General features: G+C 41.9%; 1 protein-coding gene across 1 annotated transcript in view; it reads left to right on the forward strand.

Moving 5' to 3' along the window:
* bach2b (BTB and CNC homology 1, basic leucine zipper transcription factor 2b) overlaps positions 1-17,936 on the forward strand; it is a gene marked incomplete at its 3' end in the record, with an annotated part of 36,212 nt that extends 18,276 nt beyond the window's left edge. The window contains exons 2-4 of the mRNA XM_083899043.1: positions 4,670-6,184; positions 16,927-17,133; positions 17,454-17,936. Of these exons, the coding sequence (XP_083755169.1) occupies positions 4,670-6,184; positions 16,927-17,133; positions 17,454-17,936 (2,205 nt within the window). The remainder of the gene's footprint in view (positions 1-4,669; positions 6,185-16,926; positions 17,134-17,453) is intronic.

The raw sequence follows: 17,936 nt of genomic DNA on the forward strand, positions 1-17,936 counted from the left end.
TGGATGTGCTGTGCTCATCAGCAGAGCAGCCAGTCAAAGCCTCTACCCTCCCCCAATACATCACACATACACACATACACACATACACACATACACACACTCCCACTTACTCAAGCGTAGGCAGGTGCACACATGCCCACAATCCCCCATCACAGATACGGAGTCAGCAGCTTCTTCCTCGCAGTGACTGATACATTCGATGCTGTTCTAATAGCCAGAGTTCTTGCTGTGCTTTAGACCGGAGCCAGGTTGTGAGATTAGTGGGAATAGTAGAGTTAATACAAAGATGGAGGTTTGATTATCAGAAGAAAAAAAAATGAAATATCATGAAAAAACAGTGTTTATAGTTTCTCCATTCCATATTATACACCATCGGCAAACAGATGTGTGCTTAGCATACGTCACATCTGTTCAGTCTGCTGCTGGCCATGAAACATGTGGCTGTCTGTAATCATATCACATCAACAACAACAACAAAAAGCAAAAAAAAAAAAATAGCAGATGTCGAAATGAAATCAACATGAGAATTACGATTCAAGCCCAGATAAGATACGACGGCGACAAAGGTTTGTATGGATGCAAGGGACAGTTCCTGTACATTTACAGCAATTAAGGCTGATCATAAGCGGTCACTGCTGCATGTATAGGGAACACGAGTAGAGAACTGACTTACTGACAAAGTGGGAAACATATCAAGCTGTCATGAGTCAGAAGAAAGAAGAACTGACAGATTTGGCAGCTGTCACTGCAGAGCAGGTGCTAAGAATTTCAACAGGCTGCAATTGTGAAATAATAGGAAACGTGTATTTGTACCATAGAGAGAAAAATATGAAATATGGAAGATCCCAACGAATCACATAGTATTTGAGAGAGAGGGCGCTCCTAATGGCAGCTCCACCAATAGGTAATGTCAATTTAGTAGAAATTTTGCTTTTCCAGTATTGGTAACTACTTCCTACGCTGCATAGCAACCTAAGTAAAGAAAAAACAGCCAAAGGATCTTCCCTACACAATAATTTTCTTACCTTTTGCTACCACAAGAGAAGAAGACGTCAAGTATGCGCATGAATGTTGTGTGCTGTGTACAAATCTTGTTTAACAGAGACAAAATTAACCAAAATATGGCGACTAAGGAAAGAAAATGAACGTAAAGAAAAAAAGATTGCAATGATGAAAATATGAATGCAGGAGCAAGCGTGAACTGGGCCTTTTTTCCCAAAGACAAATGTATACACGAAAATACAAGGGGAAATAACATTTTCAGGGCTGAAAAGAGCCGGCTGTGTGGATAAAGAGCCAAAATGATACAAAACTGTTGGACTGACTGGTGGAAGAGGCTCAGGACAGAGAGATGCCATCCCAAAAAGTTATTTTTTAATGTCTTGATGATGAAACGCAACCTTCAGCTATTTCTCAAACCTGCCTGCTGCAGCTTTAACATCATGCTCTGTCGAATACTCTACATAGACTGTGAAAAGAAGATGATGCTTCTCTAAACTGTGTCATGGTAAAGGTGCATTATGCAATGAGTCTACCAATCATTGCAGTCAGTAGAGTATCAGCTGCAGAGCAACCACGGTTTACCAGTTACGTCAGAAAACGAAACCTAAAAGACCTCGGTATTTTGAATTTGAATGTAGTAACCGTTTTTGGCCACATTCTTACATATGGCACCTTTAAACGGTGCTATGTGTCTAAACATGCATTAAAGTCAAACAGTAAAACACAGGTCAGCACCTGGCAGTTACTTCTTAAAGGAGTAATACTTTTGGATAATTTGGATTCAACGTTTTACTGAAGCCAAACTCACATGCCGACCACTGCAGTAAAGTCTCATAAACTAATGTTAACAACATAGTAAAAGTAAAAGCACTTTTAAGGTGAGGGTTAAAATGGCAAACAGGAAGTCAATTATACCAACACAGTCTCTCCAGCCTGCATTCATTTATCACAAAAAACATTCAAAAACATAAAGATTAAAGTTCTTAGTGCATAAAAAGCATTATATGCAAATATAAAAATCACTAATATGTAAATATATCACTAGAAGCACAGTATTTATTTAAAGAAGGGTAACTTTGAAAAAATAAAACTTGGTTAAAAAAGTCAAAGTTGCTGAAACTTGCTTTGTCAGTTTTACAGTTTAAAACACCCCAAAACTGACTGCTTTGATTATGTAAAGACAGCATCTCCCATGATCCCCCACTGTTCCACAACATCTCCAAACTCCTTTTGCCTTTTGTTATTGTTCCTTATACTGGAGTGTTTTAAACCACATAGTCCCAGTTTGTATTTTTAAGGTCACGTTCCATTGTGCACTGTGTTGCTAAAGCGTGTATTATCTCTAATTCCACATAGAATATTAACAAGGAAGAAGTCAATAAAGTGTTGGCTCTGTGTTGGGTTTTTGACCTCTGAAAACTACTGCTACTGCAACAAGCTAATGTTCGTATTTATTCATCTTCCAGGGGAAAAAAAACTCACTTTGCCTGAGGATTTAATACAATTTCAGACTCCACTCAAATGACCTCCAGCTATTTTTACCGACATGCTTGTGTTTCCTACTTCGTTTTTTTTCCTCAAACAAAATCCATCGAGCAAGTTGGTGGTTTGTTTTAAGCTCGATTGGTTTGGAGAGAAAGTCCTGTTTCTTTTTTTGTTTTTTGTTTTTTTTTACTAGCAGTGTGTCTGGCAGAGATCGCAAAAACCTCTGGAAGCTGCTGCTGCTGTGCTTGCACAACGAGTGCCATTCCACCTTGGGTAATTTATCTTTTCGGTTTCCCCCAACAAAGGCAGCAAAACAAGGAATAAACAGTGGTGGTCATTAAAACCACACTGAAATGCTCGTCCCTTACATGTGCAGGACTCTGTTTGTTAAAAAAGCCTTTACGTCACCCTGCTTCCTTCTATGCGTGTGGTTTGATCACATTCCCTGAATATAGTAAAGTGAGTAAAGTGGTGATTGCTACCTAGTGTGAACCTTGAGTTAATCTGTAAATCGTAAGACAAGCCCATGTCTTACAGCCGGCTCCCGTGGCTCCTTTCTCTGGTCTGTGTGCTCAGTGACAACAGCAGCAGTGGGTTGCCTGGACTTCTGCAGGCTCAGGAGTTTACCTAATTATCTGGCATTAAGTCTAAATGGAAGGCTTCCCTCCATCATCCTGTGCCACATGGCCACAACAGGGATAAGCCGCAGTCTTACAACCCATTAGGGCTTTACAGGCACTTGACCTAAGGACACAGGCCACAGACACAGGAAGGGAGGCAGAAGGCCCACGTCTTGGTTAGAGCACTACAGTAGAGAGCACTGGCAGACATGTTGATGTCAGTGTTGTTCGGACAAAACTGGATATTGTAAATAAAGTTTTGAGCTGAAGCTACAAAGTATAACAGACCATAACTTTATACTGTCATATACTGGTCCTCCAAAGTGCTATCATTCTATTCAAATATGAGATATGAGCAGTTCAGGAGTTATTTTTGAAGCAAATTAGCATGTCCTTCTTATTCAACTTGTCAAGACATCATCCCGTTTCACACATAAACTTTACACTGTTTGAAATAATAATAAAAAAGTACACACACACATTTCACACCTTTATTTTCATCTTCCTTTTTTGTTAATAGGAAGTCAGTCAATAGACTTTCATGCCTCCACCTCCACTGTATTTAATTTAATCTTTGACATTTTTTGTAAATGTTATTGTGTAACAAATGAAATCAAAACCTCATTGTATTCTGCACATCTGCTGTGTGTGTAGTGCCTAAAGTTGTCATTGGATCGTTGGTTTGAATCATAGACTTTGTGTTTTTCTGTGATCAAAATAGTTCTTTTTGCTGGTTTCAATCATATTTGATTGAGATTGACTGTGTTTAAAGAATATGTAACTAACTTGAAGCACTTTGGCGTCCTTTGTTTCTCAACTAAGACATAAAAATGAGGTAGTTTTCTATTAGTAGCATCCTTTGGAACAATAAAAAAAAAAAACTCAGTAATAAGGTTAAATGTCAAAACTTTGGAAGAAAATTCATGGCAATAAAGAATGTTTTTTGTCCCTGCAACATTTCGGGTCCATCTTCTCTGCTGAGAGTAATTACATATAACTAAACAAGACAAAGCACTCAAACCTCTGCTAAAGCTGCCCTGTACCCATATCAGTATCATCACTGAAATCTGAGAGCTTCTTGGGCAATAACTTATTTTCCCACACAGTTTCATCAAAATACATTCATCACTTTTTGAGTTGCTTCTCAAAAACACAAATACATGCAAACATAAAACCTCCTTGAAGGTCGAAGTTAATATTAAGCAGCCTTTTTTGAAGACATCTTTCCTTAAGTAAGTAAATGTTCTTCAAATACACAGAATTACCACATGTTTGTGTAGGCGAAACAAATGATGTGACCACAGAACAGACAGTGGTTGGTTGCTGGAATGTCCCACAGGTTATTATCATGAACATGAGGATGGACATTTCCACAACACCAGTTCTTAGGGACTGCTGTATACAGTAGAATGTTCAGTGCTGACCTGATGAAAAGATTAACGGGTACTTCACCATGTTTGTTTATGGCTGTAGGAGCTGTCGGGTTATCTCACCACACTCCAAATGTTCTGAACAATGGCTGTGCTGATGCTAATGCTAGCAATTTCCCTGTTTTTTTGCAGGTCACTGCCAGGGGATTTGCCCCATTGTTGCAGTTTGCCTACACTGCTAAGCTGTTACTCAGCAGAGAAAACATCCAGGAGGTCATCCGCTGTGCCGAATTCCTGCGCATACAGAACCTCGAGGACTCGTGCTTTCGCTTCCTGGAGGCTCAGCTGCGCAGTGAGGATGATGGCTTGCTTCCCTACAACAAGGTGGCTGCAGAAGCAAACAACTCAGAGGATGAGAGCATGCAGTCAGAGGCGGAAAAGCCCACCTCCCCCAGGGCGCGGCGGTGTGCTGACGCCCTTACCTCTTTTCGACGCCCTGACAATGACCGGCTAGCAATGTCTGTGCCCAGTAACTTCACAGATGGCAGGCTGGAGTTTGATGGCCACGGAGTGTCAGACCTGCCACGATGCCCCAAGTACAGGAAATACCAGTGGGCTTGCAACAAGCACAATAATGACACCTCGTCACACACCAGTACCTCAGGTTTTCCAAGCACATTAAAGGAGAGCAGCGTTAGTGGGGCAGTGCCAGGTCAGGGCAGGCTGCCTTTGGCACAGATTAAAGTTGAACCACAGGCAGAGGAAGAAGCCATCTCATTGTGCCTGTCAGGGGATGAGCAGGATGTCAGGGATAAGGACAGTGTCACAGCTATGGAGATGGATAACCCAATATCTCTTGAAAGAACCAAGAGAACCAAGTCTCCATCCTGCCTCCGAGCCCTCTTCAAGAAAGGGGTGGAAGTCCCCAGCCTGCCCAACACATCACAGCAGCTATTCGCCAACAGACTTGTTTGCCCCCAGGACAAAGGAAACTCTCAGGGAGATCATAAAAAAGACTTCAGTCCTTTCACTGCGGAGCTGGGTCCGTCTCTTGCATCCCCAAAGGACATGGACGGTTTCCCTGCAGGGTTGTCCCTCAAGTCCACCTCCTGTGATGGGGTCTGCAAACAGGAGGCTGAGCTTGACCGTCGTAGTGTCATATTTTCCTCAGGGGCCTGCAACCGTCTGGGAACACCAGCGCATTCCTACCCTGGTGGGAACTCTTTGGAGATGGAGCTCTCCGAGCACATGCCAAAGGGCCTGTGGGCTGGATCTAGCCAGTCTCTCCCCACCTCCCAGAACTATTCTCCCAGCACCACCACCTCCACTGAGCCTCCACTTCTATGCCGCCCAAGGCCCAACACCAGCTGCCCAGTGCCAATCAAAGTGTGCCCACGCTCGCCGCCTTGTGATACACGTACCAGGACTTCCAGCTCCTGTTCCTCATACTCCTATGCGGAGGACGGCAGTGGAGGCTCTCCCTGCAGCCTGCCCCAATTTGAATTCTCCTCCTCACCGTGCTCCAACGTGGCACGCTGCCTCAATGTGGACCAGCAGGAGCAAAGCGTGGGAGGGGATACCCTTTTTAACCAAGTGCAGCCCAATATCAAATGTGAGCAGTCCTATGGCATCAACTCCAGCGACGAGTCCGGGTCTTTCTCAGAGGGAGACAGCGAATCCTGTCACGCACAGGAGCGGGGAACAGAGGTGAGCGTGAAACTCCCACATGTAGCACACACAGTGATACATCACACTCGATTCCACCATGGCTAATTATTTTGCGCTGGTCTGCTCTCCAGGTCTGTATTAGCACTCATTAAATCATCATGTAATTGAAGTACGAGTGTTCGGTACAAGATTTACAGCACCACCAAAGGGCACAGATGTGCTTTGATATTATTAATCTGCTTTATGCTCTGCTGGAGATCTGTGTAATGAGTGCGAATTATGTGCACCCAAATACTCAACATCCTAAATATTGGAGGCTGTGGTGCTAGCTGAGAGAAGTGTTTTTGAAAAGCCCTGCAGGCGAAAGAAAGGTCAGGATTCTCCTAGGGTAGACCTGTCCTCTGAAGTGATTCCTCTTGGCAATGTTTGCCTCTCTGCCAGTGCCAGCTAGCGTAACAAACTAATTTTATGCCAGCAAAAGCACTGATATCTAGGCTATAATCCGCCTCCGTAAATATGCATGTGTTAATTCCCCATGTAGCTTAGCCAACTGCTGACATTTCTGATCTATCAACAATTAGTTGTGATACCCAGCTGCATTGAGGCTGTGCAATTGCTTTTTCCAAAAAGGATTACAACCACTTCATCACAGCAGTAGCAGCAGCAGCAGTGTGCTGTGGAATGTGAGTGGGTGAGAGGTTCAGCGCAGTCTCAGGACAGGATTGTGGTGCAGTTTGACGGTGCTGACAGTGACGGATGAATAGCCAATCCTCTAATCGTCCTTCACCTAATCCACCTGGGCAGACGTTCCTCCAAGCTGCAGACGAGACGATTGTTGTTGTTTACCACGTAAAGATCAGTGAGGGACTGTAATTCTCAGATGGAGTGAGCAGCACAGGTGTAATAACATAAAATGAGCACATTTCCCACCCGAGGGAAAGGCAATAAAATAGATTCATGGAGAAACGCTTTGCTTTCTTGAAGAGCTTCTGCTTACTCATTTAATAGGGTGGAATTTCTATTTGTATCATGCTGTTGCTGTCGGATGGAAAAACTTTCTATCATATATATCTTAGATATATATATATCATATATCTTTGATCTCCAATTACTCTGTAGTCAGAACAGTACGCTGACAACATGGTAATAGTATGGTCCTTCATTTCTAATAGAATAGGCAACAGTGTGCTAATCAGGAGATAATATAGTAATGTGACATTTCGAATGTAATATTCATGTAATTAGAATTACTACAGGCTTCCATCAGTGTAATACCTTCACATGAACGTTTTTATACAAGAAAATGAACAATAACCATATTATAAAGTTGAAATTCAGCCTCTCTTATGTCACACACACTATTTCATGTGTTATTACCAAGCTATTTAAGATGTTGACCATAATTTTCATTATTTTATTTCTGTGGTTTTAATCATTGATGCCTCTTTGTAGCTTTGTTGTATAAATAAAGGTAGTATTAATATTATTAGCATTATTATTACTTCCTACATATTAGTATGTCACCATATTATTGTCTCACTGTCACTGTACTGTGATGTAAAGTGTTACCAGCTTTACAGTTTTGATCATAAAACAACGTGTAACCAATAACAAACATATATATTAGTTTGTTTAAGAAAACCAATAAAAGTCACGTTATGTTTCCTCATCTAAATTGTTTTATGGGTACAAACCTTGGAACAGATTTCCACCCCCCAATATAGCATCACATTGAATGTTCGTGTTACAACCAGGCCATCGTGACTCTTGTGATATTGCACTAAGTGGTGTTCACTTGCATCGACAGAATTATATTTTTTTCCTTGGTGGAAAGACGGATGCTTTAAGTGCACACAGGAGAAATGAGTGAGCGATAGAGGAAATCGTGTGTTGCCATGGCGATGGGATCCTGGTGCGTTGCAAGGGTATTGGAAGCTGACAGGATTGAGCCCTTGCGTGGAAATAATTCAGTTCCTGCTGCACAGAGTTTGCGAGATAAAGAGGCTCAGCAGTAATGTGCAATTATTACCTTCCTAGCATGACCCATCACCGTCAGATTTATGGTCGTCTGAAGGGCCCGCGGAATTTGCCTCTGTAAATTATGTGGGATTGATTTAGAGCAGCTGAGCTGTCAGGCCAGCTCAAAAATGACTACAGGACACATCGTTCCCTTTGTGTGGGTTTATATACTGTATGTGTGTGTGTCAGTCACTGATGGTTGTCCTTTACACCACACAATATTGACTCATACAGGGTTATGTGCCAGCTTTTGACTAACAATCACAGTCTGGTGATAGCTTTCTTCATGAATGAATGTCTCCCCAACCTGCCTGCTCTGCAGTTTATTACAGTGGAGTTCATGGAAACATCCTTTTTTTGCCTTTATGTGGTGAGGAAATGCTACATCATGCTTCCCTAGGCCATTCTTTTTTTTTTTTTTTTTTTTTTGTACGGTCCTCCCTGTAATTCAGGTGCACAAACAAACATATGGAGAGGGCTGTCCTCGCTGTGTTTGCTGAACAAATAACAGAGGGGGGAAAGCTGCCCACTTTGGTAAAAATAGCTGCAGCACAGGACCGCGGCCCTGGACACAATGAATACAGATGAGGAAGGAAGTTATTAAAGTGCAGCCCAGTCTGACCAAAGTGTTGTCATTCAAGGTAGCCAGAGTCACATAAGGTTCTCTGGGCAACTCTTGCTATGTGGTTATGGGCTGTTGCAGTCATGTGAGTCACATCTGTGCAGAGATGAGGATCAGGAGCTGCAGTCAGCACTAAGGATTGTCACCTCAAAGAGAAAAGCAGCTTTTCTAAAGGCCATACGTACACTTAATACAATATGACATATGTGTCACTATTCTTATATTGCGTAATCGTATATTGCAGTGATTACCAAAGAGGAGCGGTCTTTTTTGGGTCCACAAACACATTTTTAGTCAAGATTTATGTGTATATGTTTTAAATCAGGGGTTCTCAAAGTTTTGATACCTGAGGGCCAATTTAGGAAGCCAACATTGGACTGAGGGCCGCCAAAGGAAAATAAACAGAAAGAAATCCCATTTGTAATAATTTTAATGACCAGATTGCAGTTCTACAGTTTAGCGTTAAGTAATATAAGTGTTAATATAATGTAATTTAAGCGTTAATATAATAACGCTTTAGAATTTACTGGGTAATTACCCAGTATTTTGGCCATTGTTCTTACCTTCTAATTACAGGTTAATACCAAGTAACACATTTCTGCTACCATATATTTACTGGGTAAATTGCTAGTAATTGGGGGCTGTAGCTACTTGCTTATTACCAGCTTATAACACAATAATACACTAAAATTCACCATATAGAAACCTGGTAAATACCTAGTATTTTTGTTTACACTTATTGGTCTGTATCCAGTAATGTCCAATAAACATTTAACAAGCTTAGTAGCTCCTGGATTAAAACTATCAACTGTAATTCATTGCGGGCCGCCAGAAAAGTTTCTGCGGGCCGCCATTGGCCAATGTTTTAAATAATAATATGCATAAAATAAAGTTTCTTCCACTTCTTGGAAATGATTAATTTGCCAGTTCAATGATATTAGGTCACAGATTAGGTCACTAATATATATGGATGTTGTCATGGATACTTGCATTAACCAAAATGTGTCCATTAAATCCATAGAAGTCTGTGTTTCTATTCAATGTTTAATTTAAGTCACCTATTAATGACAATTACGGGGTCAGACCCTTTATGAAACATCAGAGTAAGTAAAGTAATATTAGGTGCTCCTAGTAAGCCACTGTGTTGTCTTTTGTTTTTGCATTTTATTGCCACATAATTGTCACAAATGTTTCACCTCTCGACATCATCAAACTAGAAACTAGAAAGCACAAGCAGCAGAAATGTGTGTTTAAAATGGAAATTTGAAATGTGTGTATGAAGTCTACAAGGCTTTACATTACACAACATTTGCAAACTTAATAGTAAATGGTCAAGTTCACCAACTTTGTGGCTTTTCCTTCTTTGTGCTACTATAATGCATTTCTTCTTCAGTCAGTTTCCTTCTCTTTCTGAGTTCCAGCTCATTGTAGCAGTGCAGGCATTGAGCTCAGTCCAGTTTCTCGTCTGGTTACTGAGGTGTAAATATTGATCTTGGAGTGAGTGGGAGGAATTATGAAGAAGTACTGAGGCATCAGCATACTGCGTTGTTGTTGTTTAATTCTGTTTTCTTTATCTCACAAAACATGAAATAGACTGAACATGTGACAGAAGTGCACACGTCAATATAATTTTTATTACACCTGCACAATGACAACCTAGCTTTTGATATGAAGAGGCTGTGGTCTGATTTGTCATTCGTAATATTAGCTGCTTGCTGCTGTTGATATAACTGATACACACACTACATACATTAGTCAATGTGTCAAGGGACTTTTGGGGTCCCAGGCAAAAGGGGATTTGGAGAGGCCCTGCACTGCTGTTTCATTTTATTTTATTGTTTCTTGTGGTTTATGTTTTTTAAAGCGGAACTAGACCGGAAGTTCCTATTATCGCTGTTTTTTTTGGTGTGTATCTGCGTCATTACCTTGATGAACACTGATGGTTCGAAACAAACAGTTCAGCCATTGCTGAGAACGTTGTGTTTTATTGTAATCTCGGGGCTCAACGAGATCACTGAAAATCCCGTAATAGTTACGTAAGCAGCGGTTCTCCTGAACAACCGATTGTCCTGCTCCGGGCGGTAGTCCGGGCACATCCGGTTACGTACATTGAACCGCAGAAGAAGAATAACGTCCGTTGTGGAGGTGTTTCACGAGCAACAGTGTCTTCTGACTCTGGGTCTGACTCCGGTTTAAAGTCATAAAAGGGACTGCGGCGGGGAGTCGTGACGAAGCTATTTTTAAACACTGTTAAAACAATGTTTTGATAATGAGGAGCAGTGCATCCGCCGTTCCAGAGGGGGGCGCTGCGCTTCTGAGAACGGATGTGCTGGATAGTACTGGCCAATCACAAGACTCTGTCTTCTGGGGGTGAAAGTTCACTCTGAAATCTCGCAGCAGAAAAACACTGTCAGAAAAGAGGATTTCTATCTGCTAATTTACAGCAACTAGGAGGTTTTTGACCATAAAAACAAGTTAATATATGTAAGTAGACCTCCATAACTAACATTTATGTGCAACAGGACCACTCTATGTGACCTTTAACATAAATGTGCTTTATGTGATTTATCCTTTTTTTCTGAAATGATTGAGTTAATTTAAGTGACAGAGATCAAAAACTACACTTCCTCTCGAACTCTTCCAGACAAGTTTAGTTTCTTGTCTTTTATGTATATTTGTAATAAATATGCCAGAATAAAAATTCATTCAAAACTAAAGTGGCATGAGGGGCTTAGGAGTTCCCCTATAAGTAGACCATTACAGAATATAAAGAAGCCTGGAGTATTTTTAGTGAATGTATTATTTTTTAATGTTATATAATGTTGGGCAAATCTGAAAACTGGAGCTCAATGCAATAGTCGCAAAGATATTGGAAACCAGCTACAGTATAGAAAGATTTGGAATGGAAAGTCAAAATAAGATTATTTATAGACCCAGCTAACAGTATTTGTGTCTAAAAAGAACACAGAAATAAAAAAGTGCTGGAGATGGTTGGGGACCATTTTGGAATTGCCCAAAAATACATATATATGTATATATGTATGTATGTATGTACATACATACATACATACATATATGTATGTACATATTATATGATGAAACACATTTCCAGCCTAGCTACAGCTCCCTGTTTGTAAAAGAAGATGGGGCTGTATAGTCAAAAACGTATGTATGAATTTAATATGCTTATCCATGTACTTCTACGTGGGTCATTATTGATGTGCTGTGTGAAGTGAAAATTCCTGTTATTTTCTTGAAAATGGCAATCCAGTTGAAAAAAAGAGGGAATAGATTTCACTTACAGTATATATAGGTTTTAAGTATTAATCATTTTTAAAAGATCACTCCCTCTAACATATGGAGCCTTGTTGTGTAGCCTTCAAAGTAAACACGGGTGGAGACTTGAGCAACCAAAGTACATTACTCAGAAATCTATTTTCATCTCGGTTGATGAGAAGAATGTAGTTAGATGAGTGAGAGGAAATGGTACACATCCAAAATCACTCCTGTTGTGTGTGTTGCATCGTCTAAGACCTTAAGAGTGGCCTGCGGTGAAAATAGAGACCAAAAAAAGACAAGATTATGTGTGCTTTTAATTGTGGAGTCTGCAGGGAAGAGGGTAGTGTGTGACCAGGATGGACTGGACTGGACATCCCTGTGGTGTTTGAGCAAACTCAGTGGGCCCTCAGGTCCAGCTGAGACACAGAAACTTTGCTGTTCACCCTGTGGTCGTCCTGGAAGCACTGAGGCTTCCCTGAGCATCCAGCTACCTTACAGTGGTAATCTGTGAGATTCTTCTTGTGTTGATCTTGGCGAGTGCTGTGCCGTTTCTGCACTCAGATTCCGAGAAATAGCTTGGCAATCAAATAATGTGTAAATGTTCTTCTTTTTTTGTATGGGCGAGAGTTCTGTTAATGAAGTTTGACACTTTTTTTTTTTTTACAGTTAACTGCCCATTTTTTCCACGTGTTTCTTCCAAACATTGCAGCTGCTGCTGCCAGCAAAGAAAAACAGTTCTATTTATGACATCTAACATTCATAAAGCTTTTTATGAAGCTGCTTCAAGACGAAATAATGACTTTAGAGAGCGAGAGGGAGCAACAACAGTAATTAATTTATATTAAAATGCTGCCGATTATTACTCTAACCCCCTGAAGAGTTACTGTTGAACGGCTCACCATTACCTTCATTAAGATCTGACTCAGAAAGTGCACATGTAATGCTGCTTCATAATCCCATTTATTAGCATGTGAGGTTAATTACAGAGATGCTAACTCTCAGTCACATATTATGAGATACAATTTCATTTTGGTTTGGATTAGATAAGGGACAAGTGTTACACAGACCTGGAGCAGAGGTGTTGGGCAGCAATCACTTTAGGAAATTGCTCGAGCCTCGATTGTAAACTGCCAGGGAAAACATCAGTGTGCTGACTGACGGCCCCGGGGCCCTTTGTATGAGACGGCAGTGGATCGAGTTAGTGCTTCTGTGGGAATGAAGTGAGTGTTAATGTCTTCAGAGCAGGTGATGAGACTGCAGTGGAGCACAGACTGACTCCCGCCTGTGTGGGTCATCATCGAGCAGTCCCACCCTGTGATTACAGATCTTCTGACACAGGGCCAGCTGCTCCGTGGCCTTTAAAGGCACAGTGTGTAAGATTTAGAAACATTTACATAATAACATGTCTTTCAAGTCCACTGGAGAACCTTCATTTGGCATCAAAACTTGTTTTGATTGTTTGTCCATTGTGGGCTCCTGTCAAAATGTGATGGTCCAAAATGGCAGAGGATATCTTTTTTGTCTTCAATATTAACCGAATGAAAATAATGTATCTTAAATTTTACACACTGGCCCTTTAACACAACGAAAAAATGTCCTGCGTACACTGAGAAAAAAGAAAAACTTCTTCACAAACTTATTAAAAAAAATAAAAATAACAAATATTTTTCTACTCTTCTATTCTTCCTACTTTGTGGTGCATATATTATTAAAGTGGCAGCAGAAGCAATTAATCAGTGAGTGAACGTCATGTCTTGTTAGCACAAGTCATAAAATGTACGAGATTTGTGAGTGTATCTCAAAGCTGCTCGCAGAAGTGATGATATTTACCATGGTCTTTGAATGCTTCACGTTAGCTGCTCCCATTAGCTCTACATGCCGTTGACCCAGCTTTACTTGCACTAGCTCTCATGCACTTGAGTTTCGAAAAAATTGCATCAATAATCCAGGTCCAGGCACTCTGTGTTTGTGTTTTTAATGTTTGTAGCCCTTTAATTTAAAGGTCTTCTATATTTTCCAGACCATCTTGAGTGCCTGGACCTGGATTATTTATTTATTTTCCCCTTCCACCAGCACCAGTGGTTTGAGGGACACCAGTAGGACAGCATTAGGTTCATTCAAAGAATTCAAGAACATGCTTACTCCCCTCAGAAAAGTAATCTTTCAGAGTGATGCTTCTCCAGCATGGGCAACAATGTCATATGCTGCAACGAAAACCTAAAAAATAGACAAGCCTAAAAGAATATAATGAAATAAAACTCATTAATATGAGCAGTGACTTTAATTGAATCAATTAATAAATGAACAGTCAATTAATCGTTGCGGTTCTAGGCGAGCACCAAATGGGGGCAGGGAGTGTTAGGGTCCCTGTTAGGCCCCATGCCTAAGGACAGCCTGGTGAACTTTCCAGTGCCCTATTTTGCAGAAAATACCGAAAAATTATTCTGAATTTAATTGATTCAAGGTTGTAAATGCTTCCTAAAGCCACTTTATATTAAAAGGAAAGAACCCATCAGCAGCAGGTAAAAGGGTCATGTTACTTCCTTTGTCCCACATACACGTTCTCTTGTATTTTGTGGCATACTTTTAAACTTGAAACATCCATAATGTTTTGAGCAGTGCACCATGTCAGGGCCCAGCACGGCTCGGCTCCTGATAATAGATGAGCCCTACTTTTTCACTCTATACCCCACTTACAGCACAATGACCCAGACAAAGAAAAAGAGAGTGAGTGAGATGAGAATTAAGGGGAAAAAAATGTAAAAATCCAGGACAGTTGGGTGTGAATTTATGACCGCGGTGGAAGTGTACTCTGTCATCCCAGCTCTGCCACTGAACTGGTTCTCATGCTGGGCGTCTAAATTTAGCCGTCCCCTGTGTACCAGTGACTGGTGGTGGATGCCGGGGGGGGAGAAAGAAACCGGCACAAGGTTACAGCGTCTTCTTCCCCCCTTTTGACTGCTTTGGACAAAAAGATTTAATCTCATGCTGCAGTGGTGGCAGAGCCGACATTCTGGTTCACAAGCTTGTTTGATCGCAGTGATACTCATCATCACCTCTGCTTTACGTAAAAAGCTGGCAGCTCGTGCTGGTGTTTTATAGCCCTCCCGTCACCTCTCTTTGAGGCTGGTGCTGTCATGGCCTGGTAAAGCGGTGAGAAGCCCGCCGCGGCCTTGAAAGCTCAGGTCATCATTTATTCATGCGTCTGCATGCAGATGCTGAGCAGAGATGAGAAACGGGGGCTCAGAGGGCTGCATTTCTAACGAGGGAACTGGCGTCTTTTTTTCTTTTTTTCTTCCTTCAGAGACGGATTGACAACTAGATTTGCCTCACAGTGAAGAGTCATTTAAATTGTGTCATGAGTAGGCACCTCGCTTTATCCCCCTGAGTGCAGCGCTTACAACCAGGTGACACCTCAGCCACTTTGGTGCACCAAAGTGGAGAAAACAGAGCTGAGCTGCAGCCTCTGCTTTGCAGTCAGCGGCGCATTTAAGCATCTCTCAGGGAGCGTGTGGCTCCTGCTCCAGCAGCCAGGTACACTGGGAGTGGAAGTCGCATCCCTTGCTCCTTTTTTTTGCCCCCCCCCCTCCATTTCTTCCTCCTTTGTTTGCCTTTGTTCTCCCTGTGCTCTTTTGGAGGCAGCCACAGGGAGAGAGAGAGAGCTGCAGCTTGTCTCATCTCTGCCAAGCTTTCCGGCTGTCTTCCTCTGGCTCTTTGTTATGCCTCCACTGCTTCCCCTCGCTGCCTTCAGCTACACCTCCCTGGTGCACACAGATACCACTGGGGTGGATCAGCCTATGATGTGCTTATCATAAGGTTTGCCATCACCTCAGGGAGAGACGCTTGCTTGCTTGTTGTTGCTCTCTAAACTGAGAAAAAGAGAGAATGTTAGTGGAGGTGTATGATTTTGCGTTGTGCTGCCTAATCCTCTGCTGTAGTTTACAATTATACAACTGATTCTTTTGTTCTGCAGCCAGTGAGGAGTCCTGCTGCAGATATTCATGACACTGATTTGGTTCAGGTTGACAAGTCACTGGCCCTCCAATCATGGCGTCTCTCTGGTGTCAGATGGAGAGAGGGACTCAATTTACTTGGCTCACCTTTCCCCTCTGCCTGAGGATGTGCTACATGTTAAATATGAAGACGAGAGAGGCTCTGAGGCATGAGGAGTGGCGCTCTTCTGCCATCTTGTGGTCAGGTTAAGTTATGTCAATTGTCCCAAAACAAGCAATGACACGGCACTGTAAATGTAGTTGTAATCCTTCAGTATGTCTATCAGAATATCACACATTTGAGATTTGTTCTGTTTTTTTTTTTTGGTTTTTTTTATTGAGATGTTGATCAATTATTGTGCATTTTTCTCATTTCCATGTTGGTGTATACTTGGAATAGTTTGGGGTTTTTGTGTTGACTATTATTTAATTGATACATTTTTATCTAATCATTTGGTGTTGACTCTTCAATTAGTAACTTTATTTTGCCCATTCAAATGTAGCCTGTTGTGGCATTGTTGCAAATATTTGTATGGATTAATAAGTTAAAGGGAAAGTTCAGGGTATTTTCAGCATTACAAACAATAGACAGTGTTCAACAGATTGCCTCTTTAAAGAGAGAGATGGGAAAAGTGGACAATTATAGGATTTACAGTCCACCTGGGATTATATTTAATTTAAGGGTATTCATTGAAGTGGCTAACAATTGCCATGCCATCAGACAGTCCTTTCCCTTTGTCTAGGCACAGTCTTTTTTTCTATCTCCGTTTGACTGCAAGGTAAACCACTGAATGAAAGAAAGAAATAGTAAATGCTGAATCATGATATCAAATGGCATGATGTCTGATGTCCTTTTCTTCCTATTCTAGGTGAAGCTCCCTTTCCCCGTCGATCAAATCACAAATCTTCCACGGAACGACTTCCAAATGTTGGTGAAAATGCACAAACTGACCTCGGAGCAGCTCGAGTTCATCCACGACATCCGGCGGCGGAGCAAGAACCGCATCGCGGCACAGCGCTGCCGCAAGAGGAAGCTCGACTGCATCCTGAACCTGGAGTGTGAGATCAGGAAGCTGGTACGTTTGTTTTATTTTTATATTCTTATCTTAGAACCTGAACTAAAGGTGCAACTAACAATTTACTTTCATTATCAATTAGTCTGAGGATTACTTTCTCGATTAATACATTTTGGTCCATAAAATGTATGATATGAATGTCAATCAGTGTTGATGTGTTGATGTCCTGATGTGTTTCATGTCCTGTGAGCTTCCAGGACATGAAATGGACACAGGCTCCAGTCAATGTCATCATAGTAATTTGTCATAATCACGACAAACATTGATTGTATTTTTGGGCCAAGAACGCAACTCTTTCATCTTTTTTTGTTTGTGCGCAGGTGTGTGAGAAGGAGAAGTTGCTGACGGAGAGGAACCAGCTGAAAGCGTGTATGGGCGAGCTGTGGGAGAACTTCTCCTGCCTCTCCCAGGAAGTGTGCCGGGACGTCCAGCTGAGCCCTGAGCAGGTCCAGAGCCTACACCACTACTGCCCCGTGCTGCGACCCGGCAACAACGCCGACCCTCCCTGTAGCCCCGCCACCATCACCACCAACAACACCACCAGCATCGACCTCACCACCCACTCGGGCTCGGCCACGCCAGAGCCGAGCTTCAACGGTTCGCCCGGCCCCTCGGAGAGCGAGCACGACGTGGCCGTCAGCAACGGGGCGGACAGAGACATGGACGGCCAAGACGTTGGCTTGTACTCAAAGTCAGTGCTGCCCACGGAGAAATCCAACCAGACGGTAACCGTCGATTTTTGCCAGGAAATGACTGACAAATGTACAACTGATGAGCAGCCGAGGAAGGACTGCACTCAGTAG

This window comes from Microchirus variegatus (assembly GCF_963457635.1).
Source record: "Microchirus variegatus genome assembly, chromosome: 12".
In the NCBI taxonomy this organism is placed as follows: domain Eukaryota; kingdom Metazoa; phylum Chordata; class Actinopteri; order Pleuronectiformes; family Soleidae; genus Microchirus; species Microchirus variegatus.